At 44.9% G+C, this 27,614-nt stretch overlaps 1 protein-coding gene across 1 annotated transcript; it reads left to right on the plus strand.

Annotated features, from left to right (window-relative positions):
- Positions 1-27,614, plus strand: LOC142819010 (NKG2-A/NKG2-B type II integral membrane protein-like). The gene is made up of 7 exons (XM_075902807.1): positions 1-135; positions 5,812-5,904; positions 8,899-8,994; positions 12,833-12,922; positions 14,158-14,226; positions 26,734-26,882; positions 27,451-27,614. Exons 2-7 carry the CDS (start codon positions 5,814-5,816, stop codon positions 27,556-27,558), a joined length of 603 nt encoding a protein of 200 aa, XP_075758922.1. The 5' UTR covers positions 1-135; positions 5,812-5,813; the 3' UTR covers positions 27,559-27,614.

Genomic DNA, 27,614 nt, shown 5'->3' on the forward strand with positions numbered 1-27,614 from the left:
CTCCTCCTGGTTCCTGTTGTCCATCTCTTTGAAAGCAGTGACGGGGTGAAACCAGATTGTCTCTCTCAGAAATATTTGTGGCGCACCTAAGTCTAGTTCCTGCACTCCAGTTTCCTATCAAAGAGAGCTCCAAAGGTATGAGAAGAACATTTTGTTGGGGTGATGGGGATCTTCATTGTTAGAGCATGTAGTTGTTGAAAGAGGTATAGTTTATTACTTTGGTATACTTCAAGGAATGAATGGAATTAGTCTGAAACAGACATGTGTTTGCAAATATTGTCTGTTTACAATATTTTTCTTCTCACTTAAATTTAAGAGTGACAGTATGGAATAGAGAACCATTTCCTTACTGGTATTGGTATTAAGTGACTGTGAAAGGATTTATTATTGCAGGCAAATCAGCATTTAAATTCTAAATTTCTGTATTTTATGCATCTCTGGTGCAGTGTATCTACTATATCCTTGAGGGAGTTTGCCTGTGAGCAAGCAAGCAAGTCTGTCTGTTTGGCTGTGTGTTCAAGAACTCCTTCTAAACAATTAAGAGCTAGGACCACCAACTTTGGTAGGCAGCTTCCTCTTACCCTAACTTAAAACAAGGTCAGTTTGGTTGTGCCAGGACATTGGGGTGTGCCTGGAATGCAATTGTTTTTCATACCATAAAAAGGGAGGGGATTGCTAGCAGGAACACTTATACTCTGTAATGATCACAAGAAGGCAGCAAGGGGCCAGAGATGGAGATGGGGACAGCTATAACTTCATCAGGACAGCAGAGGTCAGGGGTGGAGATAAGCTTCCCACTCAACCCCCAGCCAGTGTGGCCCTCACTGCAGCCAGCCCCATGGAGCTGCCACCCAGACAACATGGCCCTCACTGGCTCCTGAACTGGCTCCTCAGTCCCCTGCCTTGAGCCCTTCCTCATTCCCCAATGGTGACTGCAGCACCCACACATCCTCCAAACTCATGCCCTGAGCTCCTCCTCAAATCCCAAACCTGACTCCTACACCCCCTATACACACACCCAGCTCCCTGCCCTGAAGGACCCAATCAACACCAGAGAAATCTTCCAGTAGGACAACCTAGAAAAACAGTATAAGCTGAGGAAAACCAGAGATATATCTTGATTTTTTGTAAGGAATTTGATAGTGTTTCCCAAGAAATCTTACTTGGCAAATTAATTCAGATAATCTTGAATGTGAACATTATAAATGAATAAAACATTGTTTGAAATATTGTGAACCAAAGACAATGCTAAGTAAAAATGGACTGAGATTAATGGTAAGATCTTTATTATTTATCATCTTCAGAACTATATTGGAAACTGAATTATATAGCCTTCTAATGTAATCAAAATTAATGATTTTAAATGGAGGGGTGTTGCAAACACAAGATCAGACAGATAACACAGACCTACTTGGAAAGTTTAGCAAAGTGAGCACAAAATAATGTTAAAACTGTTACAGCAGATGTAGTAATCCAATACATGGCTATCCAGTGATAGGGAGAAATGAAACCAGTAATGATGAAAGTAACCTAGGAGTTAGAGTGGATAGCAGATCAGACATTTTGCAAAAAACTAGCTAACAGTTTAAGCATTGGAAGGTGCTCTGATTATAGGTCTGTGTCTCTATGGCCCCGATGAGTGTGGTATTCTTAGTGCATTTTCAATTTAGTGCACTGCCATTCTGAGTCATTATTTGAAGCTTTTATTATTTACTAGCATTACCCATCCCGTTGTGACAGTAGACGTACACTCAGGTTGGCCTGGCGCAGGGGGGCAAAAGCAGACCTAGCTGCCATTTTGCCCATAAAGGACCCATTGCTGCCATGGCCGTGTCCTCGCTGCTCTGCCCCCACCTCGCACTGCCCATGCACACCGTGCACTCACACCCACTGGAGAGCACCGGGTGCAGCTGGAGTTGGTTATCCAGGTGCCAGCGGGCTGTATCCTGACCAGCCTGCTGGCTCACAGCACTCCTGGCAAGGCGCGGCCTCCATTCCACGCTCAGCCCATGGGCTGCTAACTTAGCTGAACCAGTCTGAGGGGGAGGAGGGAGGATTTCAGGGTCACAGCAAGGGGAGGCATTTCGGGGCCAGGTTTGCAAGCATGGGGCATGGCGCAGTACTGAGGGGTTGACTCAGGTATTTAATGGGCTGCTGGGGGGAGTGGAGTGCCTAGGCTCACACCAGGAGGGGGCTGGATTCTGGCAGTTGCTTGGGTGACGGGACCTCTCAGACCCCACTTCAGTGTGAGTCCCCCCACGCCTGCTGACCATACAGCAGAGCAACCTCGCCCAAGTCCCGGCGCACTCAAGGTGGGCAAGAGGGACTGGGCAGTGACACAGGAGTGGCGCGCAGGTTGCACTGCCCGGGAGGGGTGTGCGCCATTACTCGGCAGTGGCTGGTTGGTCTCTGGCAACTCGGTGGGAAAGTTAAAGGCGCACAAAGTGCCTGAGCTGCACCTTCCTCCTCCCCCTCCCAATGCATGGCATCTTGTGACATGTCAGAGGCAGGGGAGTCTCGTGGGAAGTCTGTTCTCTGTGACAGAGGTCATGACGGATGCCTCTCCTTTTATAGCAGTACAGATTTGTTGAATGCCTACTGTGTAGCTGGCTGAACAGAACACAGGGACATGGGTCAAGATGTTCAAAAAAAGGGTACTAAAGGTAGCCTCCTAAATTCATAGTAGGCCTCTAAAAAGTAAATTCATGCTTAAACATACTGAGCACCTGTTGGTTCCCTCCAAGTCTATGGCTGCTATCGGGAGCTCAGCACTTCTCAAAACTAGGATACGTAAATAGGCACCTCCACACAGAATAGGAAGCCTAATTTTTATCCCTCATGTATGAACATTTTTGCCATGGACCCTGTCCCATAGATTTAGATAAATAAGGCTGCATCTAGATTGGCATGATTTTGCGCAAAAGTGACTGCCTGTCTACACTGGCCACGAGTATTTGCGCAAGAACACTGCCTTTGTAATGTACAAAATTAGTGGTTCTTGCACAAATATTCCGATGCTTCTGCTCAAGGATAAGCCCCCTTGCGCAATATACTTGTGCAAGAGGCCAGTGTAGAAAGCCACGTTAATTTCTGGCGCAAGAAAGCCTGATGGTTAAAATGGCCATTGGAGCTTTCTTGTGCAAGAGAGCGTCTACACCGGCACGGATGCTTTTGCACAAAAGCACATCTTTTCCATTAAAAGTATTTGCGCAAAATCATGCCAGTCTAGACACAGCCTAAGTGTTTAAAAAATAAAACAGAAAGTAGTGGGCAGATGGAAGGCATTCAGAAGATGCATTTTACTAAAGGGCCTGGAGGGACTAGCTTCTAAAGAAAGACTGAAAAACTGTGTGTGCAATGAACTTTGTTCAAGCCATGACTAAAAGGCGATACACAATTACTGCCTAGAAATACTGACAATGTGTCTGCACCTAGAAGCCAAATGGACTGTTCAGGGTGGTGTGAAATTGAAGAAATAGATGTAAAGCAAGAGTTCAGACAAAAGAATTTCCCAAGGTAGATGGTGGAAATCCCTTGACATGCAAGATTAGAAATGAGCCTGGATAAAGCCATGCAGAGAACCCTACAAGATGCTTAAGAGAGTAAGCTCCAGGCTGAGTACAGTGCAGGGCTGCTGTATCCACCATGCATGAGGTGGGGAGAGGGCCCTGTTTCACCAGCTAGGGAAGGGAAGCAATCTCCAGACCCAAGTTGCTTTTCATACCCTGCTTTGTTCTATATCACTATGGGAACAAACAACGCTAAGAAAAAAATCTCACCTGAAAATACTAGTCACAAGTCCTGGGGGCTTCCCTGCTTTGACCAGCCAGGGGGAAAGAGGAAACCTTTCCTTCCTGACTATCTGCACGCTGCTTCCTGAACTCCCTGGCATGTGAGAGGCAGGGATCCTTTCCCCATTCCAGACTACTGCTGTGTCCTTGTCACAGACTCCCAAAGGATGCATTATGCCAGATGTACCCAGAGCTGTCACGGAGCAGAATGCAGTCCCAGGGCTCTGCCTGTCTGGACTCAAGGAGCATTGTGCAATCAAGGGGAAGAGCAGGTGGAGGAGGTGCACATCTCAAATGGCCATTCTTGGAGCACTGATGCCTACTGGGGATCAACCAGTTAAGTAGTAGTTCTGCAGAAAAGGACCTGGGGGTTACAGTGGATGAGAAGCTGGATATGAGTCAACAGTGTGCCCTTGTAGCCAAGAAGGCTAATGGCATATTAGGTTGCATTAAGAGGTGCATTGTCAGCAGATCCAGAGATGTCATTATTCCCCTTTATTCGGTTTTGGTGAGGCCACATCTGGAGAATTGTGTCCAGTTCTGGGCCCCCCACTACAAAAAGGATGCGGAAGCATTGGAGAGGGTCCAGCGGAGGGCAACCAAAATGATTAGGGGGCTGGAGCATATGACCTACGAGGAGAGGCTGAGGGACTTGGGTCTGTTTAGTCTGCAGAAGCGAAGAGTGAGGGGGGATTTGATAGCAGCCTTCAACTTCCTGAAGGGAGGTTCCAAAGAGGATGGAGAGAGGCTGTTCTCAGTAGTGACAGATGGCAGAACAAGGAGCAATGGTCTCAAGTTGTGGTGGGAGAGGTCCAGGTTGGATATTAGGAAAAACTATTTTACTAGAAGGGTAGTGAAGCATTGGAATGGGTTACCTAGGGAAGTAGTGGAGTCTCCATCCCTAGAGGTATTTAAGTCTCGGCTTGACAAAGCCCTGGCCGGGTTGATTTAGATGGGATTGGTCCTGCCTAGAGCGGGGGGCTGGACTTGACGACCTTCTGGGGTCTCTTCCAGTTCTATGATTCTATGATAAGGGGATGGTTGGATGAAATAACATGATCTTGGTAACTAATTGACCATTCATTATCAGTTGGAAATAGGTCAATGGTGGGATGATAGGAGTTGCTATAGGGAACTTTCTGGGTGTCTGGCTGAGGAGTCTTGCCCACATGCTCAGGGTTTAGCTGATCGCCATATTTGGGGTCGGGAAGGAATTTTCCTCCAGGGTAGATTGGCAGAGGCCCTGGAGGTTTTTCGCCTTTCTCTGTAGCATTGGGCACAGATTACAGCTGAAAGACTCTCTGCATGTTGGGTCCTTCAAAGTATTTGAGGGCTTCAATATCTTTGATATAGGTGAGAGGATTATTCTAAGAGGGGTGGTTGAGATTCTGTGGCCTGCACTGTGTAGGGGTTCAGACTAGATGATCATAATGGTCCCTTCTGACCTTAAAGTCTATGAATCTATGAATCTATGAATACAGTTCTGCTCCTCAATTAATAATTAGGCACCTAAGTGATGGGATGGGATTTCCCAAAGGGCTGTTAGCATTTCCCCAGTACAGCCATGCCATTTAGCATGGGGAAGGGGCCATGATCCAGTTCCCACTTACTCATAAATTGTCTGACTGGGGGCTCTTTTGCAGCTGGCAGAGCCAACCGCTTCTCCTCACTCCTGAGTTCTCCGGCATTAGGAATTAGATTGTATCCCACCACCCTCCACCCCAAGAACAATTAGAATCATAGCCCCATCCTTTGTACTCATCTCTGAAATCTCTCCCTCCAGGGCTTTATTTCATTCTTTGCTTTTCTTTTCTGAAGATTTCTAATTTGTCAATGTGTATTAAAATCCCCCCCGCACTCCCACTATTTGCCATATTCCCAGGGAAGTGAGATGGAGGCTTGGTTCTCTCAACCTCATTAGTTTATTCTGTTATTTGATGATGATGCTGTTGCTCTTTAGTACACGTGTTAGTGTCCATCAGTCTACTAAATCCTACCTTTCTTCCCCAAAATACACCAGAAATGAATCCACAGACAGTGACATATGTTGACTTGAAATTTCACACTCCTGAGCAGCAAAAGAAACAGAGACCAAAGAACACCAGGACCAAAGGTGTGGTACATTTAGCAGAATCTGAGAACATATCTGCTATTACTGGTATTTTATTGTCCACATTAAATCTCTTCCTCTGTCTGACTTTATCTACTTACATTTGTACCATTTTCTTCAGCTCTTTTAGTAATTTGTTGACATCTGTCAGACATTGAAATGCTCCTAGAATAATGCACAGCATTCTGGTAGTGGGGAGCAAAAGTTATCTTACCTCTGGAGCTTGGAACGCAATTCTGAGATTATATTGCCATAAATCAGTCCTGCAGTGGATGTTGTTGACTTGTTCTGTGTTAGGACATGTGATCTCTTTAAGCCATGCTTGTTGGTTGGAGGATTAAAAAAGGTGATATCTGAATTCTTCTCTCCTTTCTGAAACCTACTTGCATCTGAATAAAGTACCATTTTCTCTATGCATTACCTAAATGCAATAATCAACAGCATGGAGTCATCATGACTGATCCTTAATTGTCCACATTTATTCACCATCCCAGAGTCTTAAAATTATTCCTGTCCAGCAGAGGATTTCCAAGCTGCAGAGCAATTCCAGTGAGGTTGAGCTGTTGGTTTTTGAGAAGATAACATTTTAAATGTTCTTTAAAAAACAGAAAATAATGGTCTCCATCTAGAAGAGTGTAATGTCAAGTTGCCTGTCCCCACTGAAGGTTAAGTAAAGAACAGCTATTGATTTCAAAGGGAACAGAAGCAAGCTTTAAACCAACAAAATAGCACTTGACATGTTTAACCAGTTTACAAATATGTTTCGAAATCACAGTTCAATTTGTTTTGAAGTGTACAAAGGGAAATTTTACTTTTGAAGACTGTCATTAGCAGACTCGATGAGTCATAAGGGTAAATAAGTAGATCAATACGTTACCTGAACTGGATAGTTCCATCATTTTCAATGCTTAGCTTGTTAAACTGTAATTTTCTGATTATATGCCATCTGAAAAGGGTTACACAAGTCATGCAAATACCTGTAAGTCTAACAACATTTTGGGGTAAGACTCTAAACAGGGGTCATATTTGAAAAAAGGGGATAAGATTCATCTGTTGATTTCACAATTGTTGAGTGATCGCAGGACACTGACAGGCTACTGGGAACCATTGCGCTGTAGAAAAAAATCTACAAGGGTATGTCTACACTACCCCGCTAGTTCGAACTAGCAGGGTAATGTATGCATACCGAACGTGCTAATGAAGCCCGGGATTTGAATTTCCCGGGCTTCATTAGCATAAAGCCGGCTCCGCCATTTTTAAAAGCCGGCTAGTGCGAACCCCGTGCCGCGCGGCTACACGCGGCACGGGCTAGATAGTTCGAACTACGTAGTTGTTCCGAACTATCTGTACGCCTCGTGGAATGAGGTGTACAGATAGTTCGGAACAACTATGTAGTTCGAACTATCTAGCCCGTGCCGCGTGTAGCCGCGCGGCACGGAGTTCGCACTAGCCGGCTTTTAAAAATGGCGGAGCCGGCTTTATGCTAATGAAGCCCGGGAAATTCAAATCCCGGGCTTCATTAGCACGTTCGGTATGCATACATTACCCCGCTAGTTCGAACTAGCAGGGTAGTGTAGACATACCCCAATATACTAGCCAATTAGCCCGTCATAAGATGGGATTTTCAGGTCTCTCCTCCACGTTGATCTTCTCTCCTGAGCCTCTGGTCTCTCGCTCCGTCTCTCTCTCTCTCTCTCTCTCTCAGGTCTCCTCCACCTCCTGCCTTGCTCTCTGTTTCTCTCTTTCTCTTCTCCCCCTCCTGCCTCTCACTCAGGGGACCACAGAGCCCAAATGGTCGCTTGCGCCACTTGCTCCCACACGGCGGCCTGGCTGAGCAGCGCAGAAGTCAGCCGAGCGCCATGGTGGGAGGCGAAGAGGGGTGGGGTGGTGACGTTCATGGCCAGGGGGCGGGGCTTGGAGCCACTGTCACATCGCACATCACCGCCCCACTCCCTCTTTGCCTCCCGCCATGGTGCTTGGCTGACTTCTGTGCCGCTCAGCTGGGCCGCCACGAGGGAGCAAGCATCCGTTTGGGTTCCCCCATGGCGGCCTGGCTGAGCAGTGCAGAAGTCAGCCAAGCGCCATGGCTGGAAGCGAAGGGGGGGTGGGGTGGTAACGTTCATGACCAGGCCCCACCCCCTGGCCATGTAGATCACTGCCCCACCTCTCTTCCCCTCCCGCCATGGCACTCAGCTCACTTCTGCACTGCTCAGCCAGGCCGCCATGGGGGAGCCCAAGTGGATGCGGCTGTTTGGACCCCGCACTCCCCATGCAGCACGGGCCACTCAGAGGGAACAGCCAGCATTTCAGTGTTACAGACTCACAGACATTGGGCTACTATATATATGATTTTAGAAATGTGCATCTGTCTGTCCATCTGTCTGTGAGTGAATTTGTTTAAGAACTCCTCCTATATGGTGAGAGCTAGGACTACCAACTGTAGTAGGCAGCTTCCTCTTACTTTACCTTAAAGCAAAGTCAAGGCTGAGTTGGGCCAGGACAATGGGATGTTCCTGGAATCAGATTGTTTTTCATTAAAAAAGGGGCATCTGATAGGAGGGACTGATATGCTTTGGGATGACAGTAAGGGGGCAGCAAGCACGGGGAACAGTTATTCTGAAGGGGTGTGGCCACACCAGTAAAGGGGCTAGGGATGGGGCTCTGCATGTTGCAGGCCATTGACCTGGGTAAATGGCCCCCTTACCCTAAAGCTTCATTAAACCAGACCTGGGGCTGAGCCACCGACAGGGCAGTGCAGATCTAGCTGGCCTCAGGGATCCCCTGAGCCCCAGCACACCTCCCAGCTCTTTGCCTTGAGGCCCACCCTTTCCAACTCCCTAAACAATTCCAGGCACATCTGCCAGTCTTTTAATACAAAGATCTGCCATGTTCTACATACTACAGTGACAACTTTATACCTATATAGATTGTAATTAGAGTTGTCCATCGTGTCAGTGCAATTAATGAAGTTCACTGTTTCTATGCTTTAACCACTAGAAATAAACAAGATAGTTACAACCTATGCAGAACGGAAATGCCAGAATGCTTCTGAGCAGCAGAGGAGACAAAGGACTACGAAGCCCCAGGGCAAAGGTACTGTGTGCTACATGCTGCTGACTCTATTTACTGCTCTTTAACTGGCCATAGGCTAACGCCTTCCTTGAAGTGTACGAGAACATTAAAAGCAAAATGTGACAAACAATTCAGGATTTAAATACTCCAAATCAAGCATTATCCACCTGGTCTCCTTGCACCTTCTTTATAGTACGTTATTAAATGTATTCTGTAAAAATAAATTCAGAGCAGAGCAGTGTATCTATGGACTAAAGAGATTTGGGCCAGATTGCTCTCTGCCACTGCATGAAAGTTTGAGGAGAGACTTGCAGACCATGTGAGAAGTGCCCTGACTTCTGCCCTCAAAGGTAGTGGCCAGATATTTACTTCCCAGTGCAGGGATTGTTCCCTCCTAGAAATGCACAGCAGCACTGACCACTCCTAAGTGGATTGCAGGGAGACACACTTGTTGGCTTATCAAGCCCTCACCTCCACTAGGTAACTCAGGAACACAATTACACTGTCATATAAAATGGGACAGTGAGAGTTCTCCTCTTGCACACTGTGACGGGGTGAGGTCACAGAAGACCCCGGGGGGGGGGGCTTCCTGGGGTGCTGACATGGCCATTGCCACTCACCTTCCTGATGTCTGGGGCTTGTCACCACCCAGTCCTGCTGGGCCAGCTCCCTGGTCTCCCCCAGCCACGGCACGGAGCTGAGATCACTGTCCCCCACAAGGGGGCAGTACAAACACTGAACCTCTTCAGGTCCAAGGATAATGCAGGCTTGGGCCCAGATTCCTGGAATACCACTCCCCAAATGGGATCAGAACCCCCAATGAATTATTTGGGTAAGCCCCCTACACAATGAGAGGAGGAATGTGGTCACGGATTTCTCCTCCAGGTAACAAGTATTTACACTGGCCTTGACAGTAAATAAAAGTGATTTTATTAAGTACAAGCAGTAGGACTTAAGTGAGAAAATGCTTAGTTGATTCTAACACTAAAACCGCAGTTCAAGCTTATTAAAAACTCATTCAAAACTCACCCTAAAATTGTTCCTTTTCCAACTATTCCTTCCAAACCAGGGTCTCCCTCTCCCTAGGGTCTTTGGTTCATTCCCGTAGGTGTGCCACACCACCCAGACAAAGACAAAGACCTGCTTGTTTCCTATTGTTTCAAAGATTCCCATGTTTGCATGAGAAGTTACTTAGCCAGTCCCTACCAGTTCGGGAGGTCATGTGACTTCCTAAGACCAACCACTGCTAAGACTTAAGGACAAAAGATTATTTACATATGATACAGACATTGAGGCATCCCAGCATTGGAAACACCTTGATGGCTTTCCATTGTACATTTAAAACTTAAAAGCATTCCACACTCCGTATGTCTAACTTTACATGCCAGAATGGTACCTACACCAAAATAAGATATTCAGACCCAGAGGATTAAGACATGAAGACTGACAGGTTACATGAGGCTATTTGTCCCAAGCACCTTTGAGTTATGTATCTTTGTGTCCATAAGTCTATCCCAGAAAGCATGGGGGGAGGAGTCCGTCACACACACCTGAGAGTTTGGGGAGGGACTGTTCCCCAAACCTCTTGCTCGGGAGGCTCTAGAATGGTCATACACAAGCTTGTCCTAAAAGGCACAGCTGAATCCTTGCTGCTGTCTTGCAGGTACCCTTCAAGGTGGGACCCCCAAGATGGAAGGGAGTTCTTTTTAGTCTCCCTAGAACTCTTTGTTCTAAGCCTCCTTTTCCTTGCCCCACCTTTAGAAGTGTGCCCACTACTTGCAGTAAGTGAATGGAGCCCTTCCCCATGTAACTCCCTTTTGGCTCCCCGGGTAATTCGTGAGCAGGTCATACTCACAGGTGTGCCTGGGTGCCTGATGGTTTTAACCCAAAAGGAGATCCTGAGAACCCCAGTGGTGATGATGTTTAGTTAGGGAAACCCTATCCACCCCCTTGCTGCAGTCCCTTGCTCATAAAGAACATACAACGGTGATGCCTCCTATCTATCTCAGGGTATGTCTACACTACCCTCCTAGTTCGAACTAGGAGGGTAATGTAGGCATACCGCACTTGCAAATGAAGCCTGGGATTTGAATTTCCCGGGCTTCATTTGCATAAGCGGGGAGCCGCCATTTTTAAAACCCCGCTGGTTCGAACTAGGATTCCTATTCCAAACTACTGGTACACCTCGTTCCACCGGTGTACCGGTAGTTCGGAATAGGAATCCTAGTTCAAACTACCTAGTTCGAGCCCCGTGTAGCCGCGCTACACGGGGTTCGAACCAGCGGGGTTTTAAAAATGGCGGCTCCCCGCTTATGCAAATGAAGCCCGGGAAATTCAAATCCCAGGCTTCATTTGCAAGTGCGGTATGCCTACATTACCCCGCTAGTTTGAACTAGCGGGGTAGTGTAGACATACCCTCATAGAGCTGGAAGGGACCTTGAGAAGTCATTGAGTCCAGTCCCCTGCCCTCACAGCAGGACCAGGTACCATCCCTGACATATTTGCCCCAGATCCCTAAATGGCACCTTCAAGGACTGTGCTCATAACCCTGAATTTAGCAGGCCAGTGCTCAAACCACTAAGCTATCCGTCCCCCTCCAACTGGCTGGCCCTGTACAAACTTAATGGTGCGTGTTGGGAGCCTCCAGGAATAAAATTATTCCAGCAATAATCTGGATCTTATGCCAGAACAACAACTACAAATCATATGCATCTAATATATTATATTTGAATAAACAACCTTTACTTAACAACTTAAAGAAAACAAGGTTTAACAAATTAACAGTGAATAACATTAACTAAGTACATAGCAATAATAGGAAACCTATCTATCAGCATGTGCACTGCCACCATTTATCCCACTCCTCAGAACTCACAGTATCATACATTTGCTTGCATGGGCATGCTTGAAGATTTTGCAGCTGGAGTGGATGATTCTAGTCTCCTGCTGTGTCCTGGATGCAGAGTAGCTTCTAGCCACAGGTACAGCCAAAGGGCAATCAGAAGTAGCCTGCTAGATTCCAGTCCCAAAGGCTCTTAGTCTAAGTTTGTAGCTGCAACCTAACAGCTCCTGGACTGGATCAAACTCCTCCACAGCAGCCTGTCTCCTTTTTTTTCCAAAAACAAAGGGAAGAATCCACAGACTGCTGAGCCTTCCTCCACACGCATGGAGAGACTCAGATCCCCCCCCCCCCCCCAAAAAAGTAATTTCTTTCCTGGTTTTCTCAAGGGCTCATGGGTATTGTAGTCTCTGTGGCTAGATTGCAGCACACAGGATCTTCCCAGAGAATAAGCAGAGGCATCTTTAGTAAGAGGACTACATCTGCTTTCACAAACAACTGAATAGAATTCATTTGGTCTATTGCACAGGGCTTGAAATGAACAGTCAGGGGATGAGTCACTCCCTTAGGAAGCCTGGGCAATAGACTTCACATCTGTTTCCGTTTCCCCATCCGTACAATGGGGATAACATAGTCTTGCATTTGAGATGTTCCAGAGAAGCGTTACGGTGAATGAAATAATCCTTCATGGGTTCTGCTAGGAAGCCAGAACACAGTTCTGTTGCCATCAAGTCTCCCATAAAACAATCTGCTTCCTTGCAAAGACGTTGCTAAGGCTAGATCCTGCTATCCAGACTCCCTGACCCGCGTAACTTGGAACAGGCAAGTTTTCATTCCCTATTTCAAAAGCACCGATTGTATGTTCTGACCCTGCTCAATGTGTGTGGGAGGGCAGGAGGGCAATAAATACTTGTGCGTGGCTGAGCTTCATTTCATTAACAAAGAGAACACAAATGACTTATGACTAGTGTGGAATGTAAAAGTATTTCCCCTTCACATCTCTCCTTCTCTCTCGCTCAGATTCTGCTCCCGCATGGAGGCTTATAGCAGGGATTTTGGGGATCTTCTGCTTGGCTTTGCTCATAACAGTGGGGGTCTTGGCTGTGACTGGTAAGCATGAGCAAATAAGATGTTGAGAGAAGGCTCTGTGCTGATATATTACTTGTGTAGATTGTGGAGAGTCTTTCACATTCTTCCCCTGCATCCCCCTTCCCACACCAGGAGTCCCCTTTGCAGAGTGTCCAGGAACAACTGCAGCTGACAAACTCTGACATAACAACTCCAACTGGCCTCATTATCCAACAGTCAGAAGGGGTGTAGAGTCATCCAGAAACCACCTGAAGCACAGACTTGTTGGTGGGCCCCTTCAGAATCATTAATTTGGTGTCTAAACCCCTGTTTCAGCCACATGGGCCCAAACATATCCCCTGATGTGGGGCATGCCTCTGAAACTCTTATCAAATTTCCTGCAGAGGATCTTCCTTGTCTTTCTTTCAAGGATTCCAGGACTTTTCACTTTTACCACTTTCTTCCTAAGCAGATGGTCTTTCTGTTTTGGAGTCTAAATTTGAAAGTGGAGTTTTCTGCTTTGTGGTCACCCAGATGTTGGAAATCAGGATATTTTCAATTGTAACATTCTGTGATTCTTTGCAGAGTCAAGATTTTCAGCCAGTGTTTGGGGAAGATTGTACGTTCAAAATACTAATTTTAAAATGACTTAATAAGAAAAAAATGGACACAACAGACATTTTGCTGAACGGCATAACTGTGGATAGGACATGGCTTTTTGTGTCTCTATAGGGCAGGGCTACTCAACACATGTCCCATGGGCCACCCATTTGCTTGTGGACCGTAGTGCAGCTTGGAATTACACAGGACCCAACACGCAGCCCATGGGTGGGATTCTTCAAACATGGCCTCCACTAGGAACACGCTCCACAACAGCGAGTCTTCTATTGATATGCATTTCAGTAGTTAAATTGCTGGAATGTCATTGCTCATTAAAAGTGCTGTCACATAGGAGGAAATTGGGTAAATATTGCATTTTATTAATATCAGCAGAACTGACTTAAATGGGGCTTGCGTGTTGTGTAGTCTTGCCTTAATCTTTGTATTTATGCTCATCAGTGTGAAAGAAGCTATTTGCATATATTTTCATATATATTTGCATATATATGCAACCACACTTAAGTTGCAGCCCTCGGCACGTGCTGAGAGTATTGTTGTGGCCCTGGGGCTTCTAAAGTTGAGTAGCCCTGCTAGAGGGTATAACATATTGATTTGTAAAGCTGCTGCAATTTACTTTTAAGTGCCCCATCATATTGTTATATTATTTTGGCTTTAAGTTTTTCAGATCTCTCCTGTACCCTGTAGACAGCAGGAGAACCTCACCCAGCACCAGGAAATTACCCAAGGTAAACATGGAATCTGCCAAAGGTTTCAAACTGGAAAGACACAGATCAATTGGTTTCAAAAAGGCGTGTTTTTCTTGTCTGTGCTGTAACTTTAGACTAAAATAATGTCATTCTCAATTCCCAACACCATTGCTACATTGATCATTTTTTTCTTGTTTACCAAAAGTTTGAACTCACTGTAAAATTCAGAAGTGAGCCTTAAGGGAAGGAGTTATCTTTGAAAACTCAAAGAGATTGGGAGAGATCCTGGATGATTGGGAAAAGGCAAATGTGCCCGTCTTTAAAAAAGGGAAGAAGAACAATCCAGAGAACTACAGACCAGTCAGCCTTACCTCAGTCCCTGGAAAAATCAAGGAGGGGTTCCAAAGAAGATGTATAAAGTTTCAGAAAGGGGGATTGCACAAAATGAGAAAGATAGTTAAGAAAAAATGGAAAGGTATAATGCCAAAAGTGAAATCCTTTTGCAAGCTGCATAGAAACCTTTTAAAGGCACTATAATAGAAGTTCAACTTAAATGTATACCCCAAATTTAAAAATGCAGCAAGAGAACCAAAAAAGTGCCACCGTGGCTAGGCAAAAAGTAAACAAAGCAGTCAGACACCAAAAGGCATTGTTTAATAAATGGAAATAGTGGGGGAAATAGAAAGGAGCACAAACTCTGCTGAATAATGTGTTAAAATATAATTAGGAAGTCCAAAAAAGAATGTGAAGAACAACTAGCCAATGACTCAAACAGTAATAGCAATTTTTAAGTCCATCAGAAGCAGGAAGCCTGCTAAACAACCAGTGGGCCATTCGATGAGCGAGATGCCAAGAAGCACATGAGAATGAAAAGGTCTTTGCAAAGAAACTAAATTAACTCTTTGCATTGGTCTTCCCAAACCTGAGCCATTCTTTTTAGGTGACAAATCTGAGGAATTGGCACAGACTGAAGAGTTTTTAGAGGAGGAGTGTGAACATAGTTAAGCTAACCAGTAACAAGTCACCAGGACCAAGTGGCATTCACCCAATAATTCTGAAAGAACTCAAATGTGAAATTGCAGAACTACTAATTGTGGTTTGTAATTTATCCTTTAAATCAGCTTCTGTGCCAAATGACCAGAGGATAGTTAATCATGGAATCATAGAAGATCTGGGTTGGAAGAGACTTCAAAAGGTCAATTGGTCCAACCCAGGATTCACCCCAACTAAATCATTCCAGTTAGGAATTTGTTCATACTATCATTAAAAACTTGTAAAGATTGAGATTTCACCTCCTCCTTATGTAAACCATTCCAGTGCTTCATTATCCACCTAGATTGCAACTTGAGATAATTGCTTTTTATTCTGTCATCCACCAACACTGAAGATAGCCTGATACCTTACTCGTTGGAACCCCCTCTTCAAGCTGCTATCTAATCCCCCCTCATTCTTCTGCAGACTAAATAAGCCTATTTTCCTCAGCCTCTTCTAATCATTTTTGTTACCCTCTGCTGGACTCTCTCTGCAGTGAGGCCTCAAAACAACACAGTATTCCAAATGTGGTCTCACCAGTATGAAATAGAAGGGAATAATCACTTCCCTTGATTTGTTGGCAATGCTCATAGTAATGCAATCCAATATGCCATTAGCCTTCTTGGTAACACACTGTTGACTCACATCCAGCTTCTTGTCCACTGTAATCCCCAGGTCCTTTTCTGGCAAACTGCCACTTAGCCAATTCGTCCCTAGCATTGGGTTTCTTCCATCCTAAGTGTACTTCTGTACTTCTTGTTGAAACTCATCAGATTTCTTTTGGCCCACTTCTCCAATTTCTGTAGGTCACCCTGGAACCTATCGACGCCCTCCAAAGTATCTATTTCTCCCCCTAGCTTAATGTCATATGCAAATTTTCTGAGGGTGCAATCCATCCCCTCATCCAGGTCATGAATAAAGAAGTTGAACAAAACCAAGCCCAAAACAGATTCTGGGGGCACCCCACTTGAAACTTACCACTAGCGGGACATTGAGCTGTTGATCATTACCCAACAATCTAGCCAGCTTTTTATCCATCTTACAGTTGATTTATCCAATCCATACTTCCTTACTATGGGAGACTGTATCAAAAGCTTTGCTGAAGTCAAGGTATATCACATCCACCTACTTCCCCATGTCCACAGAGCCAGTTACTTCATCATAGAAGCTAATCAGATTGGTCAGGAACGACTTGCCCTTCGTGAATCCATGTTGACTATTTCTGATCACTTCCCCTCTTCAAAGTGCTTCAAAATGGATTCCTTGAGGACCCCCTCCATAATTTTTCCAAGGACCGAGGTGAGGCTGACCAGTCTGTAGTTCCCTGGATTGTCCTTCTTCCTTTCTGAAAGATGGGCACTACATTTGCCTTTTTCCAATCATCAGGGACCTCTCCTGATAACTACATATTTTCAGAGATAATGGCCAAAGGCTCTGCACTGACATCTGCCAACTCCATCACCACCGTTGGCTGCATTAGATCCAGTGCCATGGTTTTCTGTATATGTAACTTCTCTAAATAGTTCTTAACCCATTCTTTCTCCACTGAGGGCTGCCCATACTGCATTGCCTAGTGCTAGTCTGGGAGCTGACCTTGTCTGTGAAGACAGAGGCAAAAAAAAAAAAGCATTGAGTACTTCAGCTTTTCCCCCATCATCTGTCACTAGGTTACCTTCCTCTTACAGTAAGGGCCCCACACCCTCTCTGATCACCCTCTTATTGCTAACAAGCCTGTAGAAACTTTTCTTGTTATCCTTCACATCCCATGCTAGCTGCAATTCCAATTGCGCTTTCGCCTTCCTGATAACTCCCCTGCATTTTTTAGCAATATATTTATACTCCTCCCTAGTCATCTGTCCAAGTTTCCACTTTCAGGATCCTGAAATCAACCATCTCATGATCACTGCTTCCCAGGTTGTCACCCACCTCTATTTCCCCTACTAATTTCCCCCTGTTTGTCAGTTTCCAAAATGGCGACCGGCTGGGATTATGCTAAGCAAGCACGGGATATTTAAATCCCGCGCTTCATTAGCAATTTCGATCGCCCTCGTTAGCCTCCCTACTTCGAACTAAGGGGCTAGTGTAGACGTACCCCAAGGGCAGGTCTATGCTGCAGCATTATTTGGAAATAACAAAGCGTGCATCTACATAGCAAGCCCGTTATTTCGAAATAATTTTGAAGTAATGGGCTTCTTACTCCAATTTCTGTAACCCTCATTTCATGAGGAGTAAGAGAAGCTGGAGGAAGAGTGTTCTTCCTTCAAATTCCTGCTGTGTAGACAGTGCCAAAGTTAAGCTATTTCGACTTCAGCTACACAATTAACATAGCAGAAGTTGTGTTTCTTAACTGGACTTTTAGCTGGTGATATAGACATACCCTAAGAGAAGCTGGGTTAACGGAAAACCCTTTTAAAATGTGCAATAATGAAGGAGAAACCTTTTACCTCAGACATAGAATTGATGAAGGACAAGCCTGTTCTTCAATGGCCAAAGTTCACACCTTACAGGCATACAAGACCCCCATGGCCAAAAGGCAACTTCATGTTTTCCCAGGCTTAGCTGGCTTCTACCACTGACTCATATCTCCTTTTGCAACCAGAGCTGTCAGCTAACACATTTGACTAAGGATGCTACCCCCAAATAGGTATTATGGACAGCCATCTGTGAAAGGGCCTTCCAAGGCCCAGGGCTTTATAAAGGAGTGAGTCAGCGACCAAGGAGCTTGCAAGCAGGTGATTGCAAACAGGGAGTTTTGAGAGGCAGTTTGGAAGGGGAGAGGGAAGGGAGTGAGGTACACATGCCATTCTTTTAAATCCTTTCTCTAGGAGAGCAGGTATGGATAGTGATAGGTCTGCTGTTACCTGCACAGCGTGTGCCATGTTTGTCTTCCTCCCGGAAGAAAGAAGGGATTTCAGCTGCACTAAACGAAAGCTGATCACCATTTTGGAAGAAAAAATTAGAGGACTGGCAGCCCAAGTGTCGACTCTATGCTCGATCAGAGAGGATGAAGACTTCCTCAATAGAAGGCAGCGTTTAATCCTGCAGACATGTCAGGTGGAAGAGCCAGAGAGGGCGGTATAGAACAAGGAAGAGAACTGGCAGCATGTAACTTCTAGATGAAAAAAAGGCCAACTCAGGAATCCCCCATTGCTATAGAGGTAAGTAATCACTTTCAGGCTCTCTCCACAAGCACTGCAGTGGAGAATGCTTTGGGAGGGACCTTTCAAGGAAGAAATCGGAAGGGAACACAATCTACTGGAAGGCATGGGATGAGTAGTCCTAGGGATGGGTGTTCCATGACCACCACCCCCAAAAGAAGAAGGGTGGTGGTGGTCGGGGACCCCTTCTAAGAGGGACTGATGTCCAGACCTGGAATCTCATGAGGTGTGCTGCTTACTGGGAGCTTGAATTCAGGACGTGACTCAGAGGCTTACAAAACTGATCAAATCTTCTGATCACTACCCTTCCTGCTTCTCCATGTGGGAACTAATGATACGGCCAAGAATGACCTTGAGCGGGTTACTGCAGATTATGTAGCACTGGGAAGAAGGATCAAAGAATTCAAAGTGCAAGTGGTGTTCTCATCCATCCTCCCTGTTGAAGGGAAAGGTCTAGGTAAGGATCATCGAATTGAGGAAGTAAACGTGTAGTTGCGCAGATGGTGTCGCAGAAAGGGCTTTGGTTTCTTTGACTATGGGACTCTGTTCCGGGCACAAGGATTGTTAGGAAGAGATGGGATCCACCTAACCAAGAGAGGGAAAAGCATCTTCATGAGCAGGCTTGCAAACCTAGTGAGGGGGAGCTTTAAATTAGATTTGTTGCGGGGAGCAGTGACCAAAGACCTGAGGTGAGTGGGAAAGTCGTATACTGGGAAGAAATGCAAAGAGGAACAAGCAACAAAGGAGGACACTGATTCGAATGGAGAAGGTAGAGCAAACAACTGGTTATCTAGTATGTTTGTACATGAATGCAAGAAGCCTGGGTAACAAACAGGAAGCATTAGAGGCCCTGTTCCAGGCCAAGAACTAAGATTTGATCGGGATAACAGAGACTTGGTGGGATGATTCGCATGACTGGAGCGCTGTCATGGAAGGGTACAAACTGTTCAGGAAGAACAGGCAGAGGAGAAAAGGAGGAGGAGTTGCACTGTATATAAGAGAGCACTATGATTGCTCAGAGCTCCAGTATATAGAGGGAGAAAAGCCTGTTGAGAATCTACGGGTTACATTTAGCGGTGCAAACAACAGCAGTGATGTTGTGGTTGGTGTCTGCTATAGGCTGCTAGATCAGGTGGATGAGGTAGAAGAGGCTTCTTCAGGCAACTGAGGGAAGCTTCCAGATCACAGGCCCTGGTTCTCATGGCAGACTTTAATCACCCTGACACAGGGCCGGATTAAACCCTTTAGAGGCCCTAAGCACTGAAAAGATTATGGTGCTCCCCCATATGTAATTCAAAATAAAAACAATACTATCCCAAAAATAAAAATTTATTTTTTGAAATGACACAAAACTTACCTGTATGCTGAAATTAAAATAGCTTCTTTCTAGATTTTCTGATAACAAAATTCTGGATAAGTTCATCGAAGCTGACTCAATGAAGCATGTCCGCTTCCATACACAATAGGGAAAGTGAATCAAGTCTGTTGTTGTTCTCTGAGGGTTTTTTATTCTTTTCAGCTGAGAAAAAGAGTGTTCTGCGGAGCAGTTAGTAATCATCAATGTTCGAAAAATACATAGTGCGATCTATCCATTTGGAAATACACATTGTATTCCATCTTTCAATATTGTGTCATGAAGATCAATGTGACTGAATTTCATTTTTCCTGTTTTATTAAACTTTGTGCGCATATAACAGTGGAACTGCCGTACTTCTCCACAGAGATTCATGTTCAAGTCAACAGGGTATGAGTCAACTAGCTTTTGGGAACCTTGTGAATATTGTTTGTCAGATAAGTCCATATCATCTAGAAAAGAAAATCTACTTATTTGTACACTTTACCTCTCCTTTTCATATGAGCTTCAAGTGTATCAATTATAGCGTAGTAAGTAGATACACGAAATTTGTCTCTAGGATTCAATGCTGTTTCTGTTGCACTGCTATCATTTGCTTGTTTTTTCCTGATTTGCTTGCGGGACTGGGCTTCTTTGTAGTTAGTATCAGGCACGATATCTTTTGTTATGTCTTCAAATCTTTTGAAATCATTCCTCAAGGTGTGTAAGTGGTCTGCTAATGATTGACAGAGGTCTGCATGGCTGTGTCTACATTGGCAAGATTTTGCGCCAAAGCAATTGCTTTCACGCAAAGACTTGCCACTTGTCTACACTGGCGGCAAGTATTTGCACAAAAACATTGACATTGTAATGTACAAAATCAATGCTTCTTGTGCAAATACTCTGACGCTCCCACTCAGGGATAAGCCCTCTTGCGCAAGTATTCTTGTGCAAGAGGCCAGTGTAGACAGCAACGTTAATTTCTTGTGCAAGAAAACCTGATGGCTAAATGGCCATCGGAGCTTTCTTGCGCAAGAGAGCGTCTACACTGGCACGGATGCTTTTGCGCAAAAGCACATACCAGTGTAGACACTCTTTTGCACAAATACTTTTAATGGAAAAACTCTTCCGTTAAAAGTATTTGCACAAAATCTTGCCAGTGTAGACACAGCCCACATGTTTTCAAATCCAATTATTTTTCTTGGAGAGCTTGAGCTGTGTGGTAAAAGTGTTGTAAAATTTCATTCCACATGGTCAACATGAATACAAACTCTAGCTCTTGCATCTTGTTTGCAATGTTTTCTGTCTCTCGTATAGTTTCTCCCTTTTGTGATTAGTCTTCAGCTTTCTAATGCATCCACAATCTTTGAGTAGGACTCCAGAATTGCACTTGTTGCCACTGCATGTGCCTCCCAGCAAGTATTAGAAAGAGATTTCAACACACTATCATTGCCCAAATATGTTTTAAGAACTGCCCATTGGTGTGTTGAGGCAGAGAAAAATGTATAAAGTAACTGGACTGTTGAGAAAAAACTTACTGCCACTGGACAACAATCAACAGCACTGCAGCCAACAAGATTGAGACAGTGTGCAGCACATGGTGTGAATATGCAATATTTGTTCTGTTCTAAAAGCTTCTTTTGCATTCCTTGATAACACCCTAACATGTTGGCAGCGTTGTCATAAGATTGACCTCCGCACTTTGAGAAATCTATTTTGCAAACTTGGCACAGATAATGCAGTACTTGATTTGCCATTTCTTCAGCAATGTGGCAAATTTCAAATTGAGGAATGTTATAAATCGTTCAACTGGTTTTCCATCTGTGGGAGACATGTATCTTAGTACAATACTCAATTGATCAATATGTGAAAGATCAGGTGTAGAGTCGACAGATAAACTGAAGTACCCAGCAGTACTTATTTCATCCACAGTAGCTGAACAAACTTTGTCACTCATTAGATCAATGAGTCCATCACATAGGCTACGTCTACACTGGCCCCTTTTCTGAAAGGGGCATGTTAATTTCACAGGTCGTAATAGGGAAATCCGCGGGGGATTTAAATATCCCCCGCGGCATTTAAATAAAAATGTCCGCCGCTTTTTTCCGGCTTTTAGAAAAGCCGGAAAAGAGCGTCTACACTGGCCCCGATCCTCCGGAAAAAAAGCCCTTTTCCAGAGGATCTTATTCTTATACTTTGAAGTAGGAATAAGATCCTCCAGAAAAGGGCTTTTTTCCGGAGGATCGGGGCCAGCGTAGACGCTCTTTTCCGGCTTTTCTAAAAGCCGGAAAAAAGCGGCGGACATTTTTATTTAAATGCCGCGGGGGATATTTAAATCCCCCGCGGATTTCCCTATTACGACCTGGGAAATTAACATGCCCCTTTCGGAAAAGGGGCCAGTGTAGACGAGCCCATACTGTCTTGGATAAGTATGATGGGTTACCTTTGCCAGCATTCCCATATTTTGAGATATAGCCTGCTAAAAATGGGTCAAGGTAAGCCACAAAATCCAACAATCCCTGTCCAAATGATCCAAATGTGTCATTTGATACCCGGAAAGGCAGACCACATTCAGCTAATGTTTGAATAAGAGCTATAACACTCTGCAAGACATGTTGCCAGTATTCACACTCCCCTATAATTTGTTCTTCCAATTTTTGTGTCAATCCAAAGCCCTGTCTTTGATTTAAAAAGTTCTGATTTTTCCCATGATGACTACTTCGATGCTTTTTTTGAAATATCAAATATCAAGTTTAAAAAAAAAATCTCATATTTTTTGGTGCCCCTGGTTTGCTGGTGCCCTAAGCACATGCTTAGTCTGCCTGTTGGGTAATCCAGCCCTGCCCTGACATCTGTTGGGAGACCAATACAGAAGTACACAGACAATCCAGGAACTTTTTAGAGAATGTTGGGGATAACTTGTTGGTACAAGTGCTGAAGGATCCGACCAGGGGCCATGCGCAGCTTGACCTGCTGTTCACAAACAGGGAGAAATTAGTTGATTATTCCCATTTATTCGGCTCTGGTGAGGCCACATCTGGAGTATTGTGTCCAGTTCTGGGCCCCCAACTATGGAAACTTCCCCTACTAAAAATCATATTTAGTAATAGAAAAAGAGTGGTTAGCTGCAAAAGGGCAATAGAAAGCCTCTCTCTTAGAAAGTGAGTTCACACTAATGGTGCATCTACACAGCACCCTAAACTTGAAATAAGATATGCAATTTGCGCCAAGTATCTTATTTCGATTGAATTTCAAAATAGCGTATTTCAAATTGGGTGCATCTACACAGTACCAAATTTCAAAATAACACTATTTCAAGACATCCCTTAACCCTCATGGGAACGAGGGTTACAGGGATGCCAAAATAGTGCATCCACTATTTTGAGACCTGTCTCAGAATAGTGGACACGTTCAAAAGACACAGGGTAGCTATTTCAGGATACTGGAAATATTCTGAAATAGCCCCTTTGTGTAGACACCCTAATTGTGGACCACACACCATTGTGATAGCTAAATGTGATAAAGGAAGTATATCTTAGGCTCATCTAGTAATACCTGTTGCTAATGCTTTATGTCTTTTTGATATAATATCAGATGGAAAGGCTGCAGAGGCAGAGGAAAGCATCTCCTGCCTAGAGGCAAAGAGCCTGACCACCACCCCACACACACATCTGCCACAACTGCCAATCATGGAGACAGGTGCTCACAGTTGCAACAGTAGGGCCTGATACAAAAAGAGAAAGTTCTACTAAGGAGGGGAGGGAGAATGGACTGGCACATCTGGGACACCTCGGAATCAGGATGCCTCAGGAATGCAGTCGAAAGGAACTGAAGCAGAGGTCAAGGATCATGAAATGTTGTAAGCAGGGGCTAACCAGAGAAAAGCAATATAGGAGCACAGAGACATCCTGGAACATCAGAGAAATGGCCAGTGACAGAGTCACACAATGGCAAGTTCCTGTTGGACCTTGTCTATTGTCTCTTTGAGGAATTGCCAGCTTTCCTTTTCCCTTAGATTTTTTTCCCATGGGATCTTATCTACCAGTTCTCTGAATTTGTAATCAGCTTTTCTAAGTCCATTGTTCTTATTCTGCTACCTTTACATCTTCCTTTACCTGGAATCTCAAAATCTATCATTTCCTAATCCCTTTCACACACATTACTGTTGACCTTCAAATTTGCAGCCATGGCCAAAAAAGTGGAAGTCTTCCCAATTGCCACAGCCATGAATCGATCTTCAGGATGTCCACATCCTTGCCCAGCCTCTTTTCCTCAGCTGGGAGGTTGGAAGGAAACAAGGCCTGTGCACCTGACTCCATCGCCCTTGCTCCCAGAGCCCTGTAGTCACTGCTGCTCAGGTCTCATGAGTTCCTGTGTAGATGAGCAGCACGTGGTAGGAGTCAGAGAGCAGCATGTGCCTTGCAATCCTGTCAGCAATGTCTTGAAGGCAAGCTCCAGGAAAGCAGAACATGTCCCCGGTCAGCATTTGAGTTCAGCAGATGGCTGCCTCTGTTGCCCTTAGAAGAGAATCCCTAGTCATCACACCCAGTGCCTCCTCCCCCTGGGTGTCATGACCACGAGTTTCTCTGCCTTAATGAAAGGTTGATCTGCTGCCTCAGCCATTGGGGCCTGCATGTCATCTCCAGTTACCAGTTCTGTATACTATGATGCACTGGGGATCACAGTGGGGGGAAGCAGACAGTTTCCCCGCGATAGACAAGCCAGTTGTTCTTTCTCTGGTGCTGCTCTCATCATCTGCAAAGGAGCTGGAAGATAAACTCGTCACTCTCCCACTATTAGGCTGTGTCTACACTGGGCCACTTATTCCGGAAAATCAGCCGCTTTTCCGGAATAAGCTGCGAGCTGTCTACACTGGCCCTTGAATTTCCGGAAAAGCAACGATGCTTTACTGTACAAAATCAGCTGCTATTCCAGAAAAACTATTCTGCTCCCGCTCGGGCATAAGTCCTTATTCCGGAACACTGTTCCGGAAAAGGGCCAGTGTAGACAGCCCAGTAGTCTTTTCCGGAAAAAAAGCCCCGATCGCGAAAATGGCGATCGGGGCTCTTTTCCAGAAAAGCGTGTCTACATTGGCCACAGACGCTTTTCCGGAAAAAGGGCTTTTCCAGAAAAGCAGCCTGCCAATGTAGACGCTCCTTTTCCGGAAAAACTGAAAACGGAATAGTATTCCGTTTTAAGCATTTCCGGAAATTCATGCCAGTGTAGACACAGCCTTAATGTTTTCCATCTTTGGTGCTTCTTGGCGTGCAGGTTTCACCATCTTACATTCCATAACGCATGCATATCAGTAAGTGTGTGATAAATGGAGTCTAACTCTTTGTAAAGGAGACATGTTTGCATATCATCACCCCATTTTACCTATTGTGTAAGAATACTGCTCAAAAATTACTGACAAAGACTAATAGAACCAATCACAAACATACAATGTCCCTGGGGAACAAACAAACAAACATGATTTGTACATAAAGGGAAAGTGATACAGTATAATAACAATTACTCTATTTGCTACAGAGGAAGAGCCCTTATGCCAGCATCAAAATGCCTGCAACCATATCAGTGCTTGTGAATCTCAAGCCAGTTTCTGATGCACTGGATTCTAAATCAGATCACAACAGAAAATTTCTTCTTAAAACTTGAAACTGGGGCTGAGGCTCCTCAGTGGTACCTCCGGGCTCTGGGCTGGGCCGGGATCGCTTGTCCATGGTACCGGCACTTTCGGCCCCCAGGGCTGACTCAGGACCAAGTAGCTGCGGCCACAGTAGCGGTGCCTCATGCCCAGGCCTCCACCCAAGACCCCAAACCCACAGCTGGCTCCAACAACCTCCCTTTTTCCTGCTCCCTTCCTCCTGGCCAGACACCTATCCCCACCCTACTGCTGCAACCACCATTGCTCCTGTGCCCCCCTCCTGGACAAACATCCTACTCCCAGCCTGCTTCTGCATCCTACATCTCACCCAGACCTCACAACCTCTCCCCCTTCTGCATCCCACCTTCTTCCCAGATCCTGCACCCCATCCCAATCCCACTCACTGGCAGCCCTGTCTCAAACACTGAACCACTCATTTCTGTCTCTAACGCAGAAGGGGGGTCCATAAAATCCACTAACTCTGGGACCCCAGAAAAATAAATCTGGCCTGGGAAGCCTTGAACCTCAGTCCTCCCTATTCCTTCCCCTCGCCCAAGAGGCTGGCACATCAGAGAAATGAGGTGTCTCAGCTGGTGGCCACATCAGTGAGGGTTTGGGGAGGAGTTTTTTTGCTTCTCACTTGTGTGGTCCCCAACTGATTTTTCTGTATCTGTGGCCCCGATCCAAAAGAGGTTTCCCACCTCTGCCATAAATAAAGAAAACATTGAAACCTTTTGTGTTAGACATAAATTAATATTTTACTTTATTTAAAATGAAGCTTGATAAACTAACATGAGAAAGTTAAAATGCTTAGCCTGTTTAATAATTTAAATTAAACCATTCTCCCTAGCTGCAGCTGGTGAGAAAATATGGTCACGGTATCCAGCCTGCCCCCACCTGTCCCTTCTCCTTCCTTCCCCTAGCACACAGATCCATAAATAGAAGTGAATAAAGTTAAATCTTGGCACACTGCTTCTGAAAGGTTGCCGACCCCTGAACTAGCGGTGAGGAGTATGGCTCAGTAGACTGTGGCTCCTGCCTTTAGTAAAGAGAAAGAGGCTGTGTGGATGGCCACAGTAAGTCTCTGAAGCTAATACTATCTGCCAGTAGCACAAGATCCACAAGGAATAGCCAGAGTTTTGCCACAACTTATAATGGCATAGTATTTAGAGACCCTATTCAGATATGGGCCTCAGTTCTATTAGGTGTTGTACAAAGATGCATAAGAAGAGAAAAGCCCTACATGACAGTCATGACAAAAATAATAGAGGCAAAGCACAATAACTGGAGGAAACAGTCAAATGGGGGGAATTGGGGAGGGAGGACATGTGTAACAGCAACAGAAGAAACATACGCTGCATTTTCTTGTTTTTAAGGATGGAAGTTTCTTTGCCCAGAAAATTGGTTTCCTCATGGAGAGAAATGTTACCACTTTTCTACTGAAACCAGATCTTGGCTGGAGAGTCAAAAGGCCTGCTGCTCTTCTGGCTCCAGACTCCTCCTGATAGAAAACAAAGAAGAGCTGGTAGAGTATCTTTCTCTTTGGAGAGCTGCAATTTCAAAACTGCCAGTTGAAAAAGGATTGCAGAAAATGAGATTTGGCTTCATTTGCTATCTTGCTCGATGGTGATTTTTTTCGTGAAAGCTCCTCTTCTCTCCCCAGCATTAGAGCTATAATTGTACCCTACATTAAGTTAAAATGTATATGTTGCAAGGTAAAACCCCAACATGCTCTGTAATTTTCATATTCAAGGTACAGCTATTACTGTAGTATAAGAAAAACCTGTACATCACTCTGAGCATTTTACTGTCTCAGAAGTGATCTAGAGGAGGTCTTTTCCTCCAGAGAAGAGAGTGAATAGAGATTAACCAACAGAGAGATGGCTGTCACAATTTCTCCAGAAAACTTGCCTGAAGGATATTAACTCTGATCACATTCTTCATCAGCCATAAGACTACCTCAGCATACAGGGACCTGTTAACAACATCCTGATACCTGATATCCATACAGTCGTGAAATGAGCAAATACCTGATACACGTACACCCATGAAATGCGTGGAGAAAGAAATGACCTGGCTTTGTCTTTATGCAGGATTTCATAAGCCCCCTCGCACATTCTCACTGGATAGGATTGTCACGTGACAGGACTGACAAACCCTGGATGTGGGGGAATGGCACAGCTTTCTCCACTGACCAGTGAGTTCCAAGCACAACTGGAAACTTCTCATTTCAGTGAAGTTCATTGACAGGGCTACA

The sequence above is a fragment of the Pelodiscus sinensis genome, chromosome 1, assembly GCF_049634645.1.
Source record: "Pelodiscus sinensis isolate JC-2024 chromosome 1, ASM4963464v1, whole genome shotgun sequence".
NCBI lineage: Eukaryota > Metazoa > Chordata > Testudines > Trionychidae > Pelodiscus > Pelodiscus sinensis.

Bases quoted from the DNA above. Each gene is read 5' to 3' on its own strand.
- LOC142819010 (XM_075902807.1), top strand. From the start codon at position 5,814: ATGAATCCACAGACAGTGACATATGTTGACTTGAAATTTCACACTCCT. The intron at 14,227-26,733 runs GTAAACATGGAA...CTTGTTTTTAAG, and splicing joins GCACCAGGAAATTACCCAAG to GATGGAAGTTTCTTTGCCCA. The intron at 26,883-27,450 runs GTAGAGTATCTT...GTCTTTATGCAG, and splicing joins TAGAAAACAAAGAAGAGCTG to GATTTCATAAGCCCCCTCGC.